Here is a 16,332-nt window from a genome sequence, read left to right on the forward strand (position 1 = left end):
ACTCTCCACAGTTGTTCGGCACCTGACAGTACCTAGCGCGTATCTCGCCTGTATTTGCCAGGAGGTGCGCATGCAAGTCCGATTTACTCGCAGCTAAGTTTCCAGCATGACCATTTTTTTTTTCCGGGTGAGTCGTGGGAATTGCCTGCAGAGGTACACGCAGAACGCCATTAGGAGGCCCTTAGCGGCAGCACCTCGCAGGCAACTCCCACGCATGTATTTCGCAGTCCCCGTATGCGGCCAAATTAAAGGGAAATTCCAGACGACTTTCATAATTCCACATTATGTTGTACATAAATCCACAACTCCATGTATAGATTTGTGGAATTTATTGTGGTTCTTGAGCAGAGATACAATACTTTGAAAAGACATCAGTAAATTACACTTAACAAGGATGATGACATAGAGGTTCACATATTTGAGAAATGTAGAAGTGTAAATCCATTACAATACTGCTTGCTTGCGAGTTCACCTATGTACAATCTATGCATGCCTTCTTCTTTTGTTCTGCTTCCTTGAGCCCCAACTCATGCATTCTTATGGTGACTCTGCAATGTCATCATCCTTGTTCATTGCAATTTGTTCTAAATTGTGAAAATATTCTTATTCTTCCTCCCAATTATTACAAATTCTGAAATTCTGTCCTCAGTATAACTAATTCATGTGTTATTATATTAGTTCAAATGAAAAAATCTGAAAATCATCCGGAGGTCTCCTTTAATGTTTTGCAGCGGTATTTCTACCATTCCTTCAGAGGAATTCCTTCACTGAGTTGTCAGCCCCTGGCACGCAGGTCAAACAGCATACCCGCACGAAAGGCAATCGCAATAGCTAACTCGAGCCTTCAGCCCGGGTGAGCTAAAAAAGAGTCTTGCCTGTTTTTACTGACATTTTCAATGACATTAACATCATTACTTTGGCAAGAAAAGCAAGGACAACAAATAATGTTTGGTCTACATCTTTGGTTAAACACAATCTTAGATTTTGTTTGTTATTTCTTGAAAGGATGAAGAATATGATTGTGGTGTTTTCATACATACAGGAATACTATCCACTTAAAATTAGCCTACAAAAATAAAGTCATATTTAATGGTACTCTGTACCTGCTAACTCTGGAAGCCTGATTTATCTTTTCATTTTTGGGGGGTATTCTTTGTGCAGTTTTAGGCAGCTGTACATATTTAAAACATTTTTTTTTTTCGATACCAAAAAAAAAATGCATTGTAGCCGTATTAGATCCTATACATGTTATACGTTCCACCCCTCCCCATAAAAATGTTGAGGGCAAAGGCTCATAGAATTAAAATATCTATTCTTAAGTTAGGTGGTTTTAAATACTATGGAAAGTTCAAATATTCAGACCCAATCGTGTACTTTAGATGATATTAACATTCGTGTTGAAATACATATTTCCATGTCTCTCTTTTCAGTGTCCACACCAACCGCCAGCCTAGACCAGCACAGAAAAGGAATGCAGTGTATCAAGTACAATAAAAGGTACAAGTTGAATAATCACCTATTAATTCATACAACAAAAGTAGAAGAAGGGGGAAGAAATGAATCCCACCTTTGTCATTATCACTGGCGACACAAGCCGGCATTTGGAAGAATTATAAAAGAAAAAATAAAAGAAGGCAGAATCCATGATGATGACTCTTTGATAATTTGAGAATACCACATTTCACAGTTCATTCCTTAGCGATAAAAAAAATAATATTAAATGAAAACTGACGAAATATTCACCATTCTCTCTCAAAAACAAACACACAGCCTTGTATATCCTCAAGGGGTATTTGTATGATGTTGAATAATAGATATTGTGAGTGTATTTCGATATTAAATACTCATTCTCATTTCCTTTGCTTTTTTTTGGCAGTGGGAGGGGGTCTGTGAGAGAGGATTTGTTACACACAACCATGTCTAATGAAGAATTTAATCACATAATATAACTAAAGCAGAGTTGAAATTCACTAGCTGTCTTTTATGGAAAATACAGAGTGCCTTATTATGTGTTAAATATTCTTTTCCGTTTCTTTTACATTTTCCTGCAGTGGTCTACCGAGCAGATCGAAAGCAGAGAAAAGAGCAACTATACAAATTTCAGAACAGCTGTGCACGCCCGTCAGAATCTCATGAAAGATAGAATGGATTGTGCACTAGATCAGTCAACTCTAGAAGGAAAATAATAACACTCGGATTGTTTTATATAGGATCAGGTAAATCTTTCACAGTTAAATTAAGAACTCGCAAAACTCAACTGTGAAGTGTTAATGACTATTCTCACGTTATGAAGGCACAAGAAAGATTTTGTTTTTATATTAATATGAAACTAAAGGTTCTATTTCGAAAAAAAAAATATGATGAGGGCTTATTGCCCTTTGAAATGATGACATTCAACTTTAGGTAAAACTATCACTTGTTCATATCAAATATTGCTGTAAATGCTTGCCCTCAAAATCAATATCATGTCGATTGAAACATGTCAACATATTTCAGAAAATCAGGGAAATGGTAACCTTATTTCCTGCAAAATTTTCATATTTTATTTTGAGCCTAATCCCTCCGGGAGCTCTCAGACAACGCAGATGTATTGCAGCACAGCAAATCGCTGTTGTGATAAGACGTTTATTGAAATGTGTTTAAAGTGAATACTGTTGCAAATTTTCCCTTCGTTTAAGCTGCCTAATAATTGTTCTTTACCCAAGTATTTACTTCTTACTACACTTGATCTTCAACAACAGTAAGGATTAAACATGTTATGTGTGCTATTTATAATTTTTAATTTGTAGATGTTCTGATCTTCCAAGGTAAAAATTGATGCGAAGGTCTAATATGGTAATAGTATAACTAATCCAGAAAAAAAAAAAAACAATTATGTTCTGTCGAAAATTTTGTTCCCAGGGTTTTGTTCAACTGTGGTACGTATGTAAGCTACTTTACTCGGGAAGTAAATTATTATTTTTTTTTTATTAACCATCATGATAACGTTTAGTTACTGCTGATTTGCTTTCAATGTGATAAAAGCATAATGGCATGTCAAACTCTCTCTTAAATTTTAATAAGAAAGCGTAGATATCTATGTCATATTTTTAAGACTTGCAAATAATCGAATGATTTTTGTAATGCTGTTGTCTTTGAGAAACAGATGTACACACATTTTTTTCCCTATAAACCTTTTAGAAGATGTAAATCAGTCTCTGCATCTACATTTCTGTAATGTCTTTCTCAAAGTTATTCTACTGAATGTTTGCAACTCTGACAAGTCTGAGGTGTGTATGTGTGTGTGTGTGTTTTGTGTGTTTTTGTACTTGCTTGGTTGTGTGTGTGCGTGTGTGTGTGTGTGTATGTGTGAGTGGTCAAGTTACACCTAAAAACATTAAAACCTGGATTCATGATTACCTGATAAATCATTGTTATTATTGTTGCTGTTCAAAGAATTGAGGCATATTATCATTAGAAGTTTTAACCTTACGGATACAATTCATGCAATCAACCAAACATTAACAACTTATAACGATAAACAGAGTACAAAATATCATTCTTTCTGTTCAAATCCTTTCATCTCAATGGAAATCGTTAAATAAATCAAAGAAAAGATAGAAATTAAAATAGGAGTCTCAATAGCAACACATTAAATTGCGTGTATGTGTCTTTGAAACGAAGTGTATGTGCAGATGTCTATACAATTTTTTTCAATACCCATTTGATTTTATTTTTTTTTTTGTTGGCCAGTTCTCATACAGTCATAATATTTGCCACTCATGCATTGTCATACTAAAAATTATACATATTTCAAGTTCATCTTAATTGTAGCGCATGGCATAAGAAGTGTCATGAAATCCATTTTACAGACTTTACCCAAACTCGTACTTTAGTTGTCAATATTAATCCAAATCCATGTTTTTGTTAAAACAACATGAATGATAAACCAAATACAATGTATGATTATGTTCCCAATGAAAAATCTTACATCAAGGGATAAAAAGCATACACTTAAAGATAATAAAAAAGAATGGACATCTCAATAAACTATAAACTGTATATGCAAATAAAGAAAAACAAAAAATTACGGTGATTGCAGATAACAACTAATTACATTTTAGCACATACTCGGTAAGTTTTCAGAAAAAAAAAATGAAAATGTTCACTTGCATCGATAATTTTGCAAGCTACTGTGTTTTACTATTCTTAATATATATTTAAAAACATATAACGGGACTTTTATTATCCAGTTAAGAAAATTGTCAAATAAATAAATGATAGAGGTTGTTGCCATTGAGTCGGGATACGTCATTCTGCCTAATTGCATTGATGAAAGGGTTAAGGCGCAGATATTTGTAAGTCAAGATACGTTCTTTTGGCATACTGAAGTGGCTTCGCGGGAGAATGCTTACGTGCCGTAAGTCAGGATACGTTCTTTTGCCTAATTGATATGTTGCCGCGTGAGGATTCTCGCACAACGTAAGTAAGGATACGCTCTTTTGGCAAACTAGAATTACTCATCGGCACAGTGCTGTGATTCGGTAAAATGCTGTATCTATTCTAAAAATGGCAATTACTCTAAAACGGGAAGTCCTATTTTACTGAAATTTTATCGAGATATTCCTTATCAATGCCTAAGAAACTTCGCTGCTTCAAAAGTGTTTTACTCCTATGACGGAAAAATGGGAACCAATTGAATTTTCAAACTCGTTTTTCTCAGAACATGATATTCTGAGTTACGTTGTTTTGCCTCATTACGGCCGAGGGGCCGCGCCGGGTTTGCGCTACTGCTACGCGTTCAATGGAGGCAGATGTATCCGTCGGCCTTGCCTGTACGCCCACCGATGCCAGCGTTGTGACCAGACATCTCACGGCGCTTCCCAATGCACGCTCAAAGACCGTCAGCCTCAGGAGTCGCGCACCAACTCCAATTAAACTGGGCCACATGATCCCCTTTCTCAAGAGTTATGATAAGGAAGAGGCACAGTTCTTATGCGATGGTTTTGAGAAGGGTTTTCACCTAGGGTACATGGGTCCCAGAGTCACTGTTAAATCACGGAATTTGCAATCCGCTAAGGATAGGGAAGATGTTTTGGTAGACAAAATAATGCAAGAGGTAGATATGGGGAGAATTGCTGGCCCATTTGAATCTCCGTCGTTTGAGAATTTTCGGTGCTCACCCGTGGGTTTGGTTCCCAAGAAGACTCCTGGCGAGTTTCGTTTGATCCAACACCTTTCAGCCCCCAGGAATAATTCGGTAAAAGGGCAAATAGACCCTCAAGATTGTTCGGTCACATATGCCACGTTTGATGATGCAATTTCGTTAGTGCAGGGAGCGGGTAGGGGCTCATGCATGGGGAAGGCGGACGTTAAGTCAGCTTTCCGCCTGTTGCCCGTTCATCCAGACGATTTTGACCTGCTAGGCATGTGTGTTGATGGCAAATTTTATTATGATAGATGCATGCCAATGGGCTGTTCCGTTTCATGTGCAGTATTCGAAAGATTCAGTTCGTTCCTTGAATATTGTTGCCGCAGAGTAGCTGTTTCCTCCGATACCTTACACCATTTAGATGACTTCTTCTTTGTAGGGAAGGCTGAGGCCGAGTGTATGCATCTGCTTTGTAGTTTCAAGGGCGTATGTGAGCGTTTCGGGGTGCCAATTGCAGCGGAAAAGACTGAGGGCCCTGATACCAAGATCACTTTCTTGGGATTAGAGATAGATTCGGTCGAGGGGCAGATTCGTGTCCCTCAAGACAAACTCTCATCCCTGCAGGCGTTAATACGTTCGGTTTTGCCTAAGGAAAAGGTAACACTAAGGAAACTGCAGTCAATCATTGGTAGTCTAAACTTTGTTTGCCGTGCGGTCGCACCTGGTCGTGCCTTTTTAAGGCGGCTGATTGATATGACTATCGGAGTCAAACAGCACCATCACAAGATTCGCATTACACGAGGAGCAAGGGCAGATCTGCTGGCATGGCTCCACTTCCTGTCTGAGTTTAATGGCAGAGTGTTGTTTGTGGAACCCCATATCTGGAACACACCCGATTTGCAGTTCTATACTGATGCTTCTGGTAGTATCGGTTTCGGAGTCTATTTCAGTGGTAAGTGGACGCAGGGTAGGTGGCCAGCAGGGGTTGGTACACCTAAGTATTCCATTGCCCTCCTCGAGTTCTTTCCCATAGTGGTGGGTTTACAATTGTGGGGTGCTGATTTGGCCAACAAGAGGTGTTGCTGTGGTCGGATAACCAGGCTGTCGTTACCATCGTAATGCACAGACCTCCAAGTGTCCAATGATCATGTACCTAGTTCGTCAGTTAGTGATGATATGCTTGCAACATAACATTAGGTTTCGTTCTTGCTATGTTCCCGGGGCGCGCAATAATATTGCTGATGCTCTTTCTCGTTTTCAGAATGCCCGCTTTCGTCAACTTGCTCCGGACGCAGACCGGATGGCAGCTCCACTTCCACACCATCTGTGGACGATCTTCACCGAGAGTGGTCTGACTTGTTAATCGCTTCTCATGCCCGTAATACTCATGCGGTGTATCAGCAAGTTTGGGAATCCTTTCGTAAGTTTCTGTCCATTTATTTCCCGGGTCAGAATGCACCCTACTCATATGAACAGGTTGCGCTGTATATTTCTTTCTTATCGCTGCAGGGATATGCGGCTTCTACTATCATTACTTATGTAGCCGGTGTATCATCTCGTTTGAGGACAGAAAGGGATGTTTGATGCTACTAAACATTTTGTCATAAGTCGCTTGTTGGTTGGTTGTCGCCGTAGGCATTCTCGGGCTGATACGCGTTGTCCGATTACTATGTCCATTCTCACAAAGCTGTTGTCGGTTCTCTCTATAGTTTGTAACTCTTATGATGCCATTCTATTTAAGGCTTGTTTCTTGGTGGCCTTTTTCGGGTTCTTGCGGATCGGCGAGTTTACAGCTTATTCCCAGGCAGCGTCCAGCATCAGTCTGGAAGCGCGAGACGTGACGGTGGATGGTATGGCTCCCAGGCGGCACATTCGGCTGCACATTAGCGCTTCAAAAACTGACCAACAGGGTCAGGGTTGTTACATTCTGATTCCTGAAGCTGTCAGCAGTATATTATGTCCCGTTCATGCTGTTCTCGCGTATCTTACTGTCAGGCCGAAGCTCGGCAGCGCCTTTTTCTGTCGTTTTGACGGAAATAGTGTGACCAGGCGGGAGTTCACTGCTAATTTGAGGAAGTGTTTGTCCTTTTTGGATCTTCCAGCATCACGTTTCGCCTCTCACTCGTTCCGGATAGGGGCTGCTACATCTGCAGCAATGGCTGGTTGCACTGCTGAGGAAATTAAGAAAATGGGTCGTTGGTCGTCTGATGTGCATAAGCGATATGTACGTACGAATATGTTACCTATGGTGTGAATTGTTATTTTATTCATATATGCCCATTTACATTGTTAACAGATTGCTGTATTGTTCGACACATTTTAGTGATTACTGTGTATAAGCTTGATGAGCAGTAATTGTCTTCAATAATATATGTAATTATATACTATAAGGAATCCCGAACGTAATTTCTTATTGTATATTCCAATTTCGGTGATCCATCAATGGGGGCAGGTCTCATTGAGTCATACTGATTATCGGGGGCTTTTAATTGCCTTTCATGCAATAGTAAAGTATTATCAAGTACATTGTATTCATATACCTGTTAATGGGCTTTATTGGACTATTTAACATGAATAAGAGGTCCCTACGAGTAATTTTTAGCTGTGAACAATAGGCTGCCGGAAGATCTCTTCGTTTTCAGTTGCAGGTTGCCAGCCACGCAGGATCCTGCTGGTGGGGGATTCCTTTATTCACTGGGTAGCCGTCCATGCAAGGTGTTCCGGGGAGCTAGACTTGGGGCTATCAGCGTCCGTCACCTGGAGAGGCCGCAGGGGGCTCCGCTTGGGTCAGCTCGTCGATCACGTCCGGCAAGTCCTCTCCCCTCTCCCAGAGTTGTGCCTGTCCCACATTCTAGTGCACATGGGGACAAATGATGTGGGTCGAGGCAGGAAGCGTGAATTGATGTTGCTCCTGAATTCGACGCTTAGTGGGCTGCATGATCTCCTTCCCAATGCACGACTCATCTGGTCCAACATCTTACCTCGCAGGGAATATTACCCGTACAGCGATGACGACCAGCCAAGGATTGACCGTACACGCCTCGCATTGAACAAGTGTGCCAGGTCCATATGCCGCAGAATGGGAGGCTATTTCGTGGAACACCCGGAAATCAGGCATGAGCACGCAGCGCTCTTTCGCAGGGACGGAATTCACTTATCTCCAGACGGTAATGAACTATTCCTGCGCAGTCTTTCTTCGGGTTTGGCAAATATTGTCTAGATTTTGTATGGGGGTGATAGTATGGCTATTATAGTTTGTATGTTAATATTGACAGTGCTTATTTCATGGTATCCTATAGTTCTAGACACGCGTGCAGGTGCATTTGGATCTCATCTGTCAGGTCCCATGATCCCCCCGCAAAGTATGTGTTTTGATAAAGAATGGTACATACACGGGTGAGAGCCTTGTTATTAGAGTTTCCCAGAGACATGAAGTTTGACTCCACCTTGTTATTGTGTTAGCCCTCTCTTAATAGTAAGTGTTATTGTGTTAGCTCCTAGCTCTTAATAGTAAGAACTGTTATTGTGTTAGCTCACTCTTAATAGTGTTGTAGTTGTATTTATTGCTCATCAGCATGATTGATTGGTTAAGCTTCATTATTGCCAGGTCATGTATGTGATTGTTATTCAGGGACATGTTATGCAACATAGGTGGTCAAGCTCCGCTATGGCCAGGTAACTGATTGTGATTGTTATTCAGTTCACATATATCTTACATAGCTACTGAAGCTCCATTATTGCCATTGCAAGTGATTGACGATTTTTATTTTTTCTAATTTACATTTGATACTATGTAATATGATTAAGCTTCATTCTTCATTTGCCAAGTAATCAATGATAATGATAATGATGCAATTCACATGTGATCCTAAATGCTTTGTTAGGCTTCATTATTGCCAAGTAATTAACGCTGATTGGCATTATTCAATTTACAGATGATGTAAGCTACTTAGTTTCTTAAACTCCATCGCTGCCAAGTATTTGATTGTCAGTCAATTCGCATAAACTCATAGCTACGGGGTACTGCAAAGATGGTTAAGCTTCATTATTGCCAAGGAATTGACTGTTGGATGGCATTATTCAGTTTACACATGGTATACATATACATTGTAGCATACCATCTGGAATTGTATAAAAGGTTATAAAGGAAATAACGTATATCGAGTATGTTGACATGTCATATTTCATTTGATGTTTGATATGTAGACGTAAGCAGCACATTGCAATTGCTTCGATGATGGTAGAAAACTTAATGAGTTCACCCTTTCTAGTGAACAAGAAATTTGTTACTCATTTAGTTTGTTTTGACAGGTTGCCATTACATAATAGCCATATTGTTTTGATTGGTCGTCAACTGGTTATTTGGGTGCCTTTGTGATTTTGCCAAGTAATTGATCGTCGTAATTATTCAGATCACATACCGTAGATAGCTAGGCAACAGAAAGGGTAAAAGGTGTTACCAGATATCCAGTATATTAGTATGTAATAAGTCGTTAATATACTATATATAATTAAGCCCATGCTCAGTGGCGGCGGGCTATGCCCGTGTGGCGGAAAATTGTCATTTTTTCACCCCTTCGCATTATTTGCATTTGTGGCACACCACAGTAGATTACCTCATGGGAAGGTTGACTTTAGGAAACATGAATTGATTATTCTACTTGGCCATTGTTTCTTTACAGCACCAAGTGGTTTACCAGGCAGTTAAGTCCTGATGGCGGATAACCTGTACTCGCTGGTCGTATTTCTGTTCGCTTGTGTTTATTAAAGGCAGGGAACATTAGTGCATTTCTAAGGCGGGGGGGGGGGGGGTTCGAACGCGTTATAACCTGTACTCACTGGTCGTGATGTTGTTCGCCTGTTTTTCATGCAGGGAACTCTATTGCATTTAATGGCCAGGGGGGTTATATGTATATTCGATATAGCCTGTACTCGCTGGTCTAAGTAATACTGTTCGCCTGTTCAATGCAGGGACTCTATTACTCAATGGCCGGGGGGGGGGGGGGCGGAAGTACTCGACGTTGGATGCAGTGAGTATCATGGTACGCACATGATGGTAATTCCATGTTGCGCAAATGTATAGGTGCTGAAAGTTACAGGAAATAATTTTAAGAGTGAAAAGATGATTTGGAAAAAATTTACCCGGGTCCTTCCCTGAGGGTAATCGTGGTAGTTTATATTCAGGGGCGGATCTAGCTTTTTATAAAGGAGGGGGTTGGGGCGGTATGCGAGGGAGCGTAGCGACCGAGCCCGAGCGAGCGGAGCGAGCGATGGGGGGAGGGTGTGGGAGGGGGTGTCGCCCCTCCCACAGTAGGGAGAATTTTTGAAAATCTGTGTGTGAAAATGGCGTTTTCTTGCATCTAAAACACCACTATTTTTGGTATAAAGGTCATTGCCATAAATAGAAAAAAGAAATAAAATTCCAAGTTTAAAAAAAAAAGATAAGATTAAAAAAAAAATTGTCCCCGGATTTTTTTTTTTTTTCTTGGGGGGGGGGGGGGTTGCAACCCCCCAACCCCCCCTCTAGATCCGCTTCTGATATTCCGTACTTAAAATGAATTAGGACAGTCATGCCAAGGATATGAGTATAACCTGGTTGTACCATGTGAAGTTTAAGTTGAAAATTGCTGATATTGTGAAGTTGATATGCACAAAGATATCCACCATTAAATCGTAGGTAAACGCACGAACATTGTTCTGTGTCATTTGTCACTGGAAACGTAATATACTTAGTAACACATTATGCATGTAAATGCAAGCGGCGGCGGCCGGCTACATGTACTGTATTTGTATATCGCGGCGACCTCCTTTGATTTAACCGCTGAGCGGCAGCTAGTTATATCAAGAGCTTGCCGCCATTTTTCTTAGAGGTTGCCGCGCGTTCCTCATGTGTTAATAGCGCGGTGTGAAAGAGCGCGCATATTTACTTGTAGCCTATACTTAGCAATGCAGATTAGCGAAGAATAGGCAAATTCCCACGGTTGACGTTCACATGCACATTTTGCCTGCCGATTTGATGGTGGATGGTTGTGTTCGCTGTTAGCTCTCGCAATTTTATTAACCCACCGCCATACCCCATTGCACCGCCATTTGAATTCATTAATAAACAGTTGTTTCGGATATAACATTCAGTTTGGCGTTATGACCAATTTAAAGTGATATAATGTATGATATAGTGCTATCAATTTATGTGCCTCAGTCATGTAGATTTTGATGTCGAAGCAATGCTTGACAGGTTGGGGCTTTCCTGCACAATTTTTTTCCGTATCACGGTTTTTTTAGCAGGTTTTCACCCAATCCTGGGGTACGGGTCGGGGCCGCCGTCTTCCCCTCTACCGTTCGGGGCAGTGTTTTGTCGTTTTTGGGGGCAGGGTCAGCAGGGCGGTGTGCGTTCTTGCTGGCGTAACTTGTCCAATAAATGGCGACCTGATGTGTAGCTGCTCGGGCGGTGGTTGGGGCTGGTGGCGGTTCCGACTCCGGGGTTGTCCTATAGCAAATCAGGATGACTCTGAGTACAAGTTCATGTCCTTGAAAAAATATATACATATTCATGTATATATATATATAATACATATTTATGATTTTTCAATCCGTTTTGGGCGGAAAATTGTCATTTTTTCGCCCCTTCGCATTATTTGCATTTGTGGCACACCACAGTAGATTGCCTCATGGGAAGGTTGACTTTTGGAAACATGATTTGATTATTCTAATTGGCCATTGTTTCTTTACAGCACCAAGTGGTTTACCAGGCAGTTAAGTCCTGATGGCGGATAACCTGTACTCGCTGGTCGTATTTCTGTTCGCTTGTGTTTATTAAAGGCAGGGAACATTAGTGCATTTTTAAGGCCAGGGGGGGTTCGAACGCGTTATAACCTGTACTCACTGGTCGTGATGTTGTTCGCCTGTTTTTCATGCAGGGAACTCTATTGCATTTAATGGCCGGGGGGGGGGGGGTTATATGTATATTCGATATAGCCTGTACTCGCTGGTCTAAGTAATACTGTTCGCCTGTTCAATGCAGGGACTCTATTACTCAATGGCCAGGGGGGGCGGAAGTACTCGACTGTTGGATGCAGTGAGTATCACGGTACGCACATGATGGTAATTCCATGTTGCGCATATGTATAGGTGCAGAAAGTTACAGGAAATAATTTTAAGAATGAAAAGATGATTTGGAAAAAATGGGTAATCGTGGTAGTTTGTATTCCGTACTTAAAATGAGTTAGGACAAGGTAATCGTGGTAGTTTATATTCCGTACTTAAAATGAGTTAGGACAGTCATGCCAAGGATATGAGTATAACCTGGTTGTACCATGTGAAGTTTAAGTTGAAAATTGCTGATATTGTGAAGTTGATATGCACAAAGATATCCACCATTAAATCGTAGGTAAACGCACGAACATTGTTCTGTGTCATTTGTCACTGGAAACGTAATATACTTAGTAACACATTATGCATGTAAATGCAAGCGGCGGCGGCCGGCTACATGTACTGTATTTGTATATCGCGCGCGGGCTATCTAGCAGTAGCGCTGAGCTGATCAATCGTCGCCTGCACAAAAAATGCAACTTGTTTTCATCAAACCTAAATTTGTGACCGTGCACCTCAAAACGAACATAAAGTCGCACACACTGATTTTGCGTGAGGACTGAAAATAATTGAAATGGGTCAACCTAGCCGAACTTGACTTTTTCATATTTTCTGAAAGAGCGGGTCTTCTTTTACATTATGCTAAAATTTGGTATCATAAAACGGGCAGGAAAGTGTGTTTTTTTAGCAGTTTATCTCGAACATTTTTGGTAGAATAGTGTGAGTAGGTGTGTCTTTAGAATCCCTTTTTCATTTCTGAAAAACCTTGCCCACACTCTTCACTTTCAACTCTAATAACTTTTGAAAGGATAGTGCTACTGCTTTAAAAGTTGGCATTAATTATGGACAAAATGTGTTAATGAGGCATGCTTAATTTCAGTTCAATCTGATAATCCCTTCATTGTTGTTACTCTGCTGGTTTACTTCCTCTTTTTTGTCCCATTCATCGCACAGCCAGCACGGTTTGGTAAAGATTAAGCGCTTGAATAGACACTGTACTTCAGAGCCTCTTTTCTCAGTTCACACTTTTCCTGAGTTTGTGTTTTCTTTCAAATATTTAGATAGGTTAGGAGAGTCCATTTGATTTGAGTTATACATCATTTTAAAGCTTAAAGTCTGCTCTTTCAGAATATAGTCTTAATTAAAAATGCATGTCTGGCGACTTTTTGTTTGTTTTGAGGTGCAGAGTCACATTTAATTTCCTGGTATGAAAGTGATATTTTAAAAAATTGTATGCAAAACAATTTCAACTAATTGTCCCCGCCGAACGAGTTCGAGCAAGGGGACTATGAAACGGGCTCCGTACGTGTGTGTGTCCGTCTGTCCGTCCGTCTGTGCGTCCGTCTGTGCGTCCGTGTGTGATCAAAATGTTCAATTTGCTACTTCTCTGTCATTTATGAGCCAATTTTGATTCTGTTTGCATTATATGATAGCACTACATGGGAGCTTTGAAACTTCTACACAGAATTTCAGTTGTGACCTTTGACCTTGACCTTTGAACTATATTGTACATTTTGCTTCAAAATGCTACTCCTTCGCCATTTCTAACCCGATTTCGATTCCGTTTGCTTTATGTGATGGCACTAGGTGAGGGCTTCAAAACTTCTACACAGAATTTTGACCTTTGACTTCTTTGACCTTTGACCTTGAATTTTGACCTATATTGTACATTGGCTACAAAATGCTACTCCTTCGCCATTTCTAACCCGATTTCGATTCCGTTTGCTTTATGTGATGGCACTAGGTGAGGGTTTCAAAACTTCTACACAGAATTTTGACCTTAGACTTCTTTGACCTTTGACCTTGATTTTTGACCTGCATTGTACATTTTGCTACAAAATAATAATAATAATAATGATACATTTATAAAGCGCATAAGCACATGCTTCTCTATGCGCTGTACAATTCAGATACAACATACAAACAAATTACTAACAAATGTAACACTCAACATAATAAATACACTAATTAACAAAAGGAGTAATGAATGTTTATCTTAATCAAGGAAGACAAAACAGGTGAGTTTTAAGACCGGATTTGAAATTTGCAAAACTGGGTGCACATCGAATTTTTTTGTGGTAAATTGTTCCAAAGCGTAGGTCCAGCAACTGCGAAAGATCTGCCCCCGTAATATCAAGTGTTGGTTCTGGGAATGTGAAGAAGCGCTTGGGTGCTTGAGCGAAGGTTGCGAGGAGGGTGATACTGCTTGAGCAAATCTGCAAGATATGTTGGGGAAGAACTATGTTGTGCGTTGTAGGTCAGCAATATGAGTTTGAACATTATACGTTTGTCAACAGGTAGCCAGTGTAATTTTTTGAGGGTATGGGTTATACTTTGTTGACGAGGAGTCCGCGTGACAAGCCTGGCTGCGATGTTCTGCAGCATCTGCATGCGGTGGATGTCGGTAGAAGGAAGGCCATACAACAAGCTGTTGCAGGAGTCTATCCGGCTGGTAACAAATGCATGAACCAGTGTGAGTGTAGCTTTATTTGTGAGGAAACCTCTGACTTGACTGATGCATCTGATTGCTGCCATAGCCGATTTGCAGACGGTTTTTACATGTTCCTTCATACTGATGTGCTGATCAAAGACGACCCCCAAATTTCTAGCATGAGGCACAGGATTGATTTGGCCATCACCAACACAGACATTCAAAGTGTTGGGTTGAGAACAAAACTTTGATGTGAAATGGATCACTTCCGTTTTGGCATCATTCAGAGACAACTTGTTCTTCATTGCCCAAGCTCTGACATCAGCAATACAGGCGTTTAATCTTTCCAAAGACTCTTTACGCTCGGTGTTCTTAAACATTATGTACATTTGAGTATCATCTGCATAGAGCATTACATTCACATCATGAGCTCTTATGATGTCATTTAATGCCACTCCTTTGCCATTTCTAACCCAGTTTCACTTCCGTTTGCTTTATGTGATGGCACTAGGTGAGGGCTTCAAAACTTCTACACAGAATTTTAACCCTTGACTTCTTTGACCTTTGACCTTGATTTTTGACCTATATTGTACATTGGCTACAAAATGCTACTCCTTTGCCATTTCTAACCCGATTTCGATTCCGTTTTCTTTATGTGATGGCACTAGGTGAGGGCTTCAAAACCTCTACACAGAATTTTGACCTTTGACTTCTTTGACCTTTGACCTTGATTTTTGACCTATATTGTACATTGGCTACAAAATGCTACTCCTTCGCCATTTCTAACCCGATTTTGATTCCGTTTGCTTTTTGTGATGGCACTAGGTGAGGGCTTCAAAACTTCTACACAGAATTTTGACCTTTGACTTCTTTGACCTTTGACCTTGATTTTTTACCGATATTGTACATTTTGCTACTAAATGCTACTTCCGGCGGGGACATATTTTACGCACCGCGTAATTTCTACTTTTTTGATATATGAAATTTGTTTGTATAAACACAGAATTTTAGAAGAAATGATATTTTAGTTAATTCGTGATTGACCAATCACAGACGTTTTTACTTCATATTTCAGGTCATCTCGTATATATCTCAGCCAATCACGGTGCAGTTTATGAAAATTTTGGGGAATCCCCCTCTTGCCGTCCAATATTTTAAATATTGGTCGCCTCGGCAAAAAATATTGGTCGAGTTCAAAAAACTTTTTAAGTGGGTCGGAGGTTATGAGGTGCGTCGACAAAATAACACTTGTATTTGGGCTCCAAAAATCCTCTGTATGGATAATAATGGAAAATATTGAAACCGATTCTGTGAGATTAAGTGGTTGAGTCCAGTAATTCTTCTTAAATGCTGAAACGAGTTTATTCGTTTGTTTCCTTGAATAACAGCCAAAAAGACACCGGCAAAACTCACTCATCAACAAGGGAAAACGTTCCGTCAACCCGGAAACTATTTAATTCAGATATTATGCAACATGACAAAGCACTGCACCTTCATGTACAAAGCCATGAGGTTTTCCCGGCCAATGTCGCACACTTGTCAGTCCAACTCCTTATTGCTGCTTTCAATCTAGCAAAAGTTAGTGTGGAGGACATGTTCGGTATTTCAATGTTATGATTTCTAATTAACACTTTTTTTCAATTGAAATTCGTAAGACAAACACGATTTCCTTATTCATTCA

General features: G+C 40.2%; 2 protein-coding genes across 2 annotated transcripts; both read left to right on the forward strand.

The window, feature by feature from the left end:
• Positions 1-4,783: 4,783 nt before the first annotated feature.
• Positions 4,784-6,250, forward strand: LOC140235713 (uncharacterized). Its single transcript, XM_072315726.1, has one exon. The coding sequence runs from the start codon at positions 4,784-4,786 to the stop codon at positions 6,248-6,250; it is 1,467 nt and encodes a 488-aa protein (XP_072171827.1).
• Positions 6,251-6,393: 143 nt separating this feature from the next.
• On the forward strand, positions 6,394-9,009 carry LOC140235715 (uncharacterized). The gene is made up of 3 exons (XM_072315727.1): positions 6,394-6,480; positions 6,873-7,041; positions 7,747-9,009. The coding sequence occupies exons 1-3, from the start codon at positions 6,394-6,396 to the stop codon at positions 8,349-8,351; spliced, it is 861 nt and encodes a 286-aa protein (XP_072171828.1). The 3' UTR covers positions 8,352-9,009.
• Positions 9,010-16,332: the final 7,323 nt, after the last annotated feature.

Source organism: Diadema setosum, chromosome 12 (genome assembly GCF_964275005.1).
Source record: "Diadema setosum chromosome 12, eeDiaSeto1, whole genome shotgun sequence".
In the NCBI taxonomy this organism is placed as follows: Eukaryota; Metazoa; Echinodermata; class Echinoidea; order Diadematoida; family Diadematidae; genus Diadema; species Diadema setosum.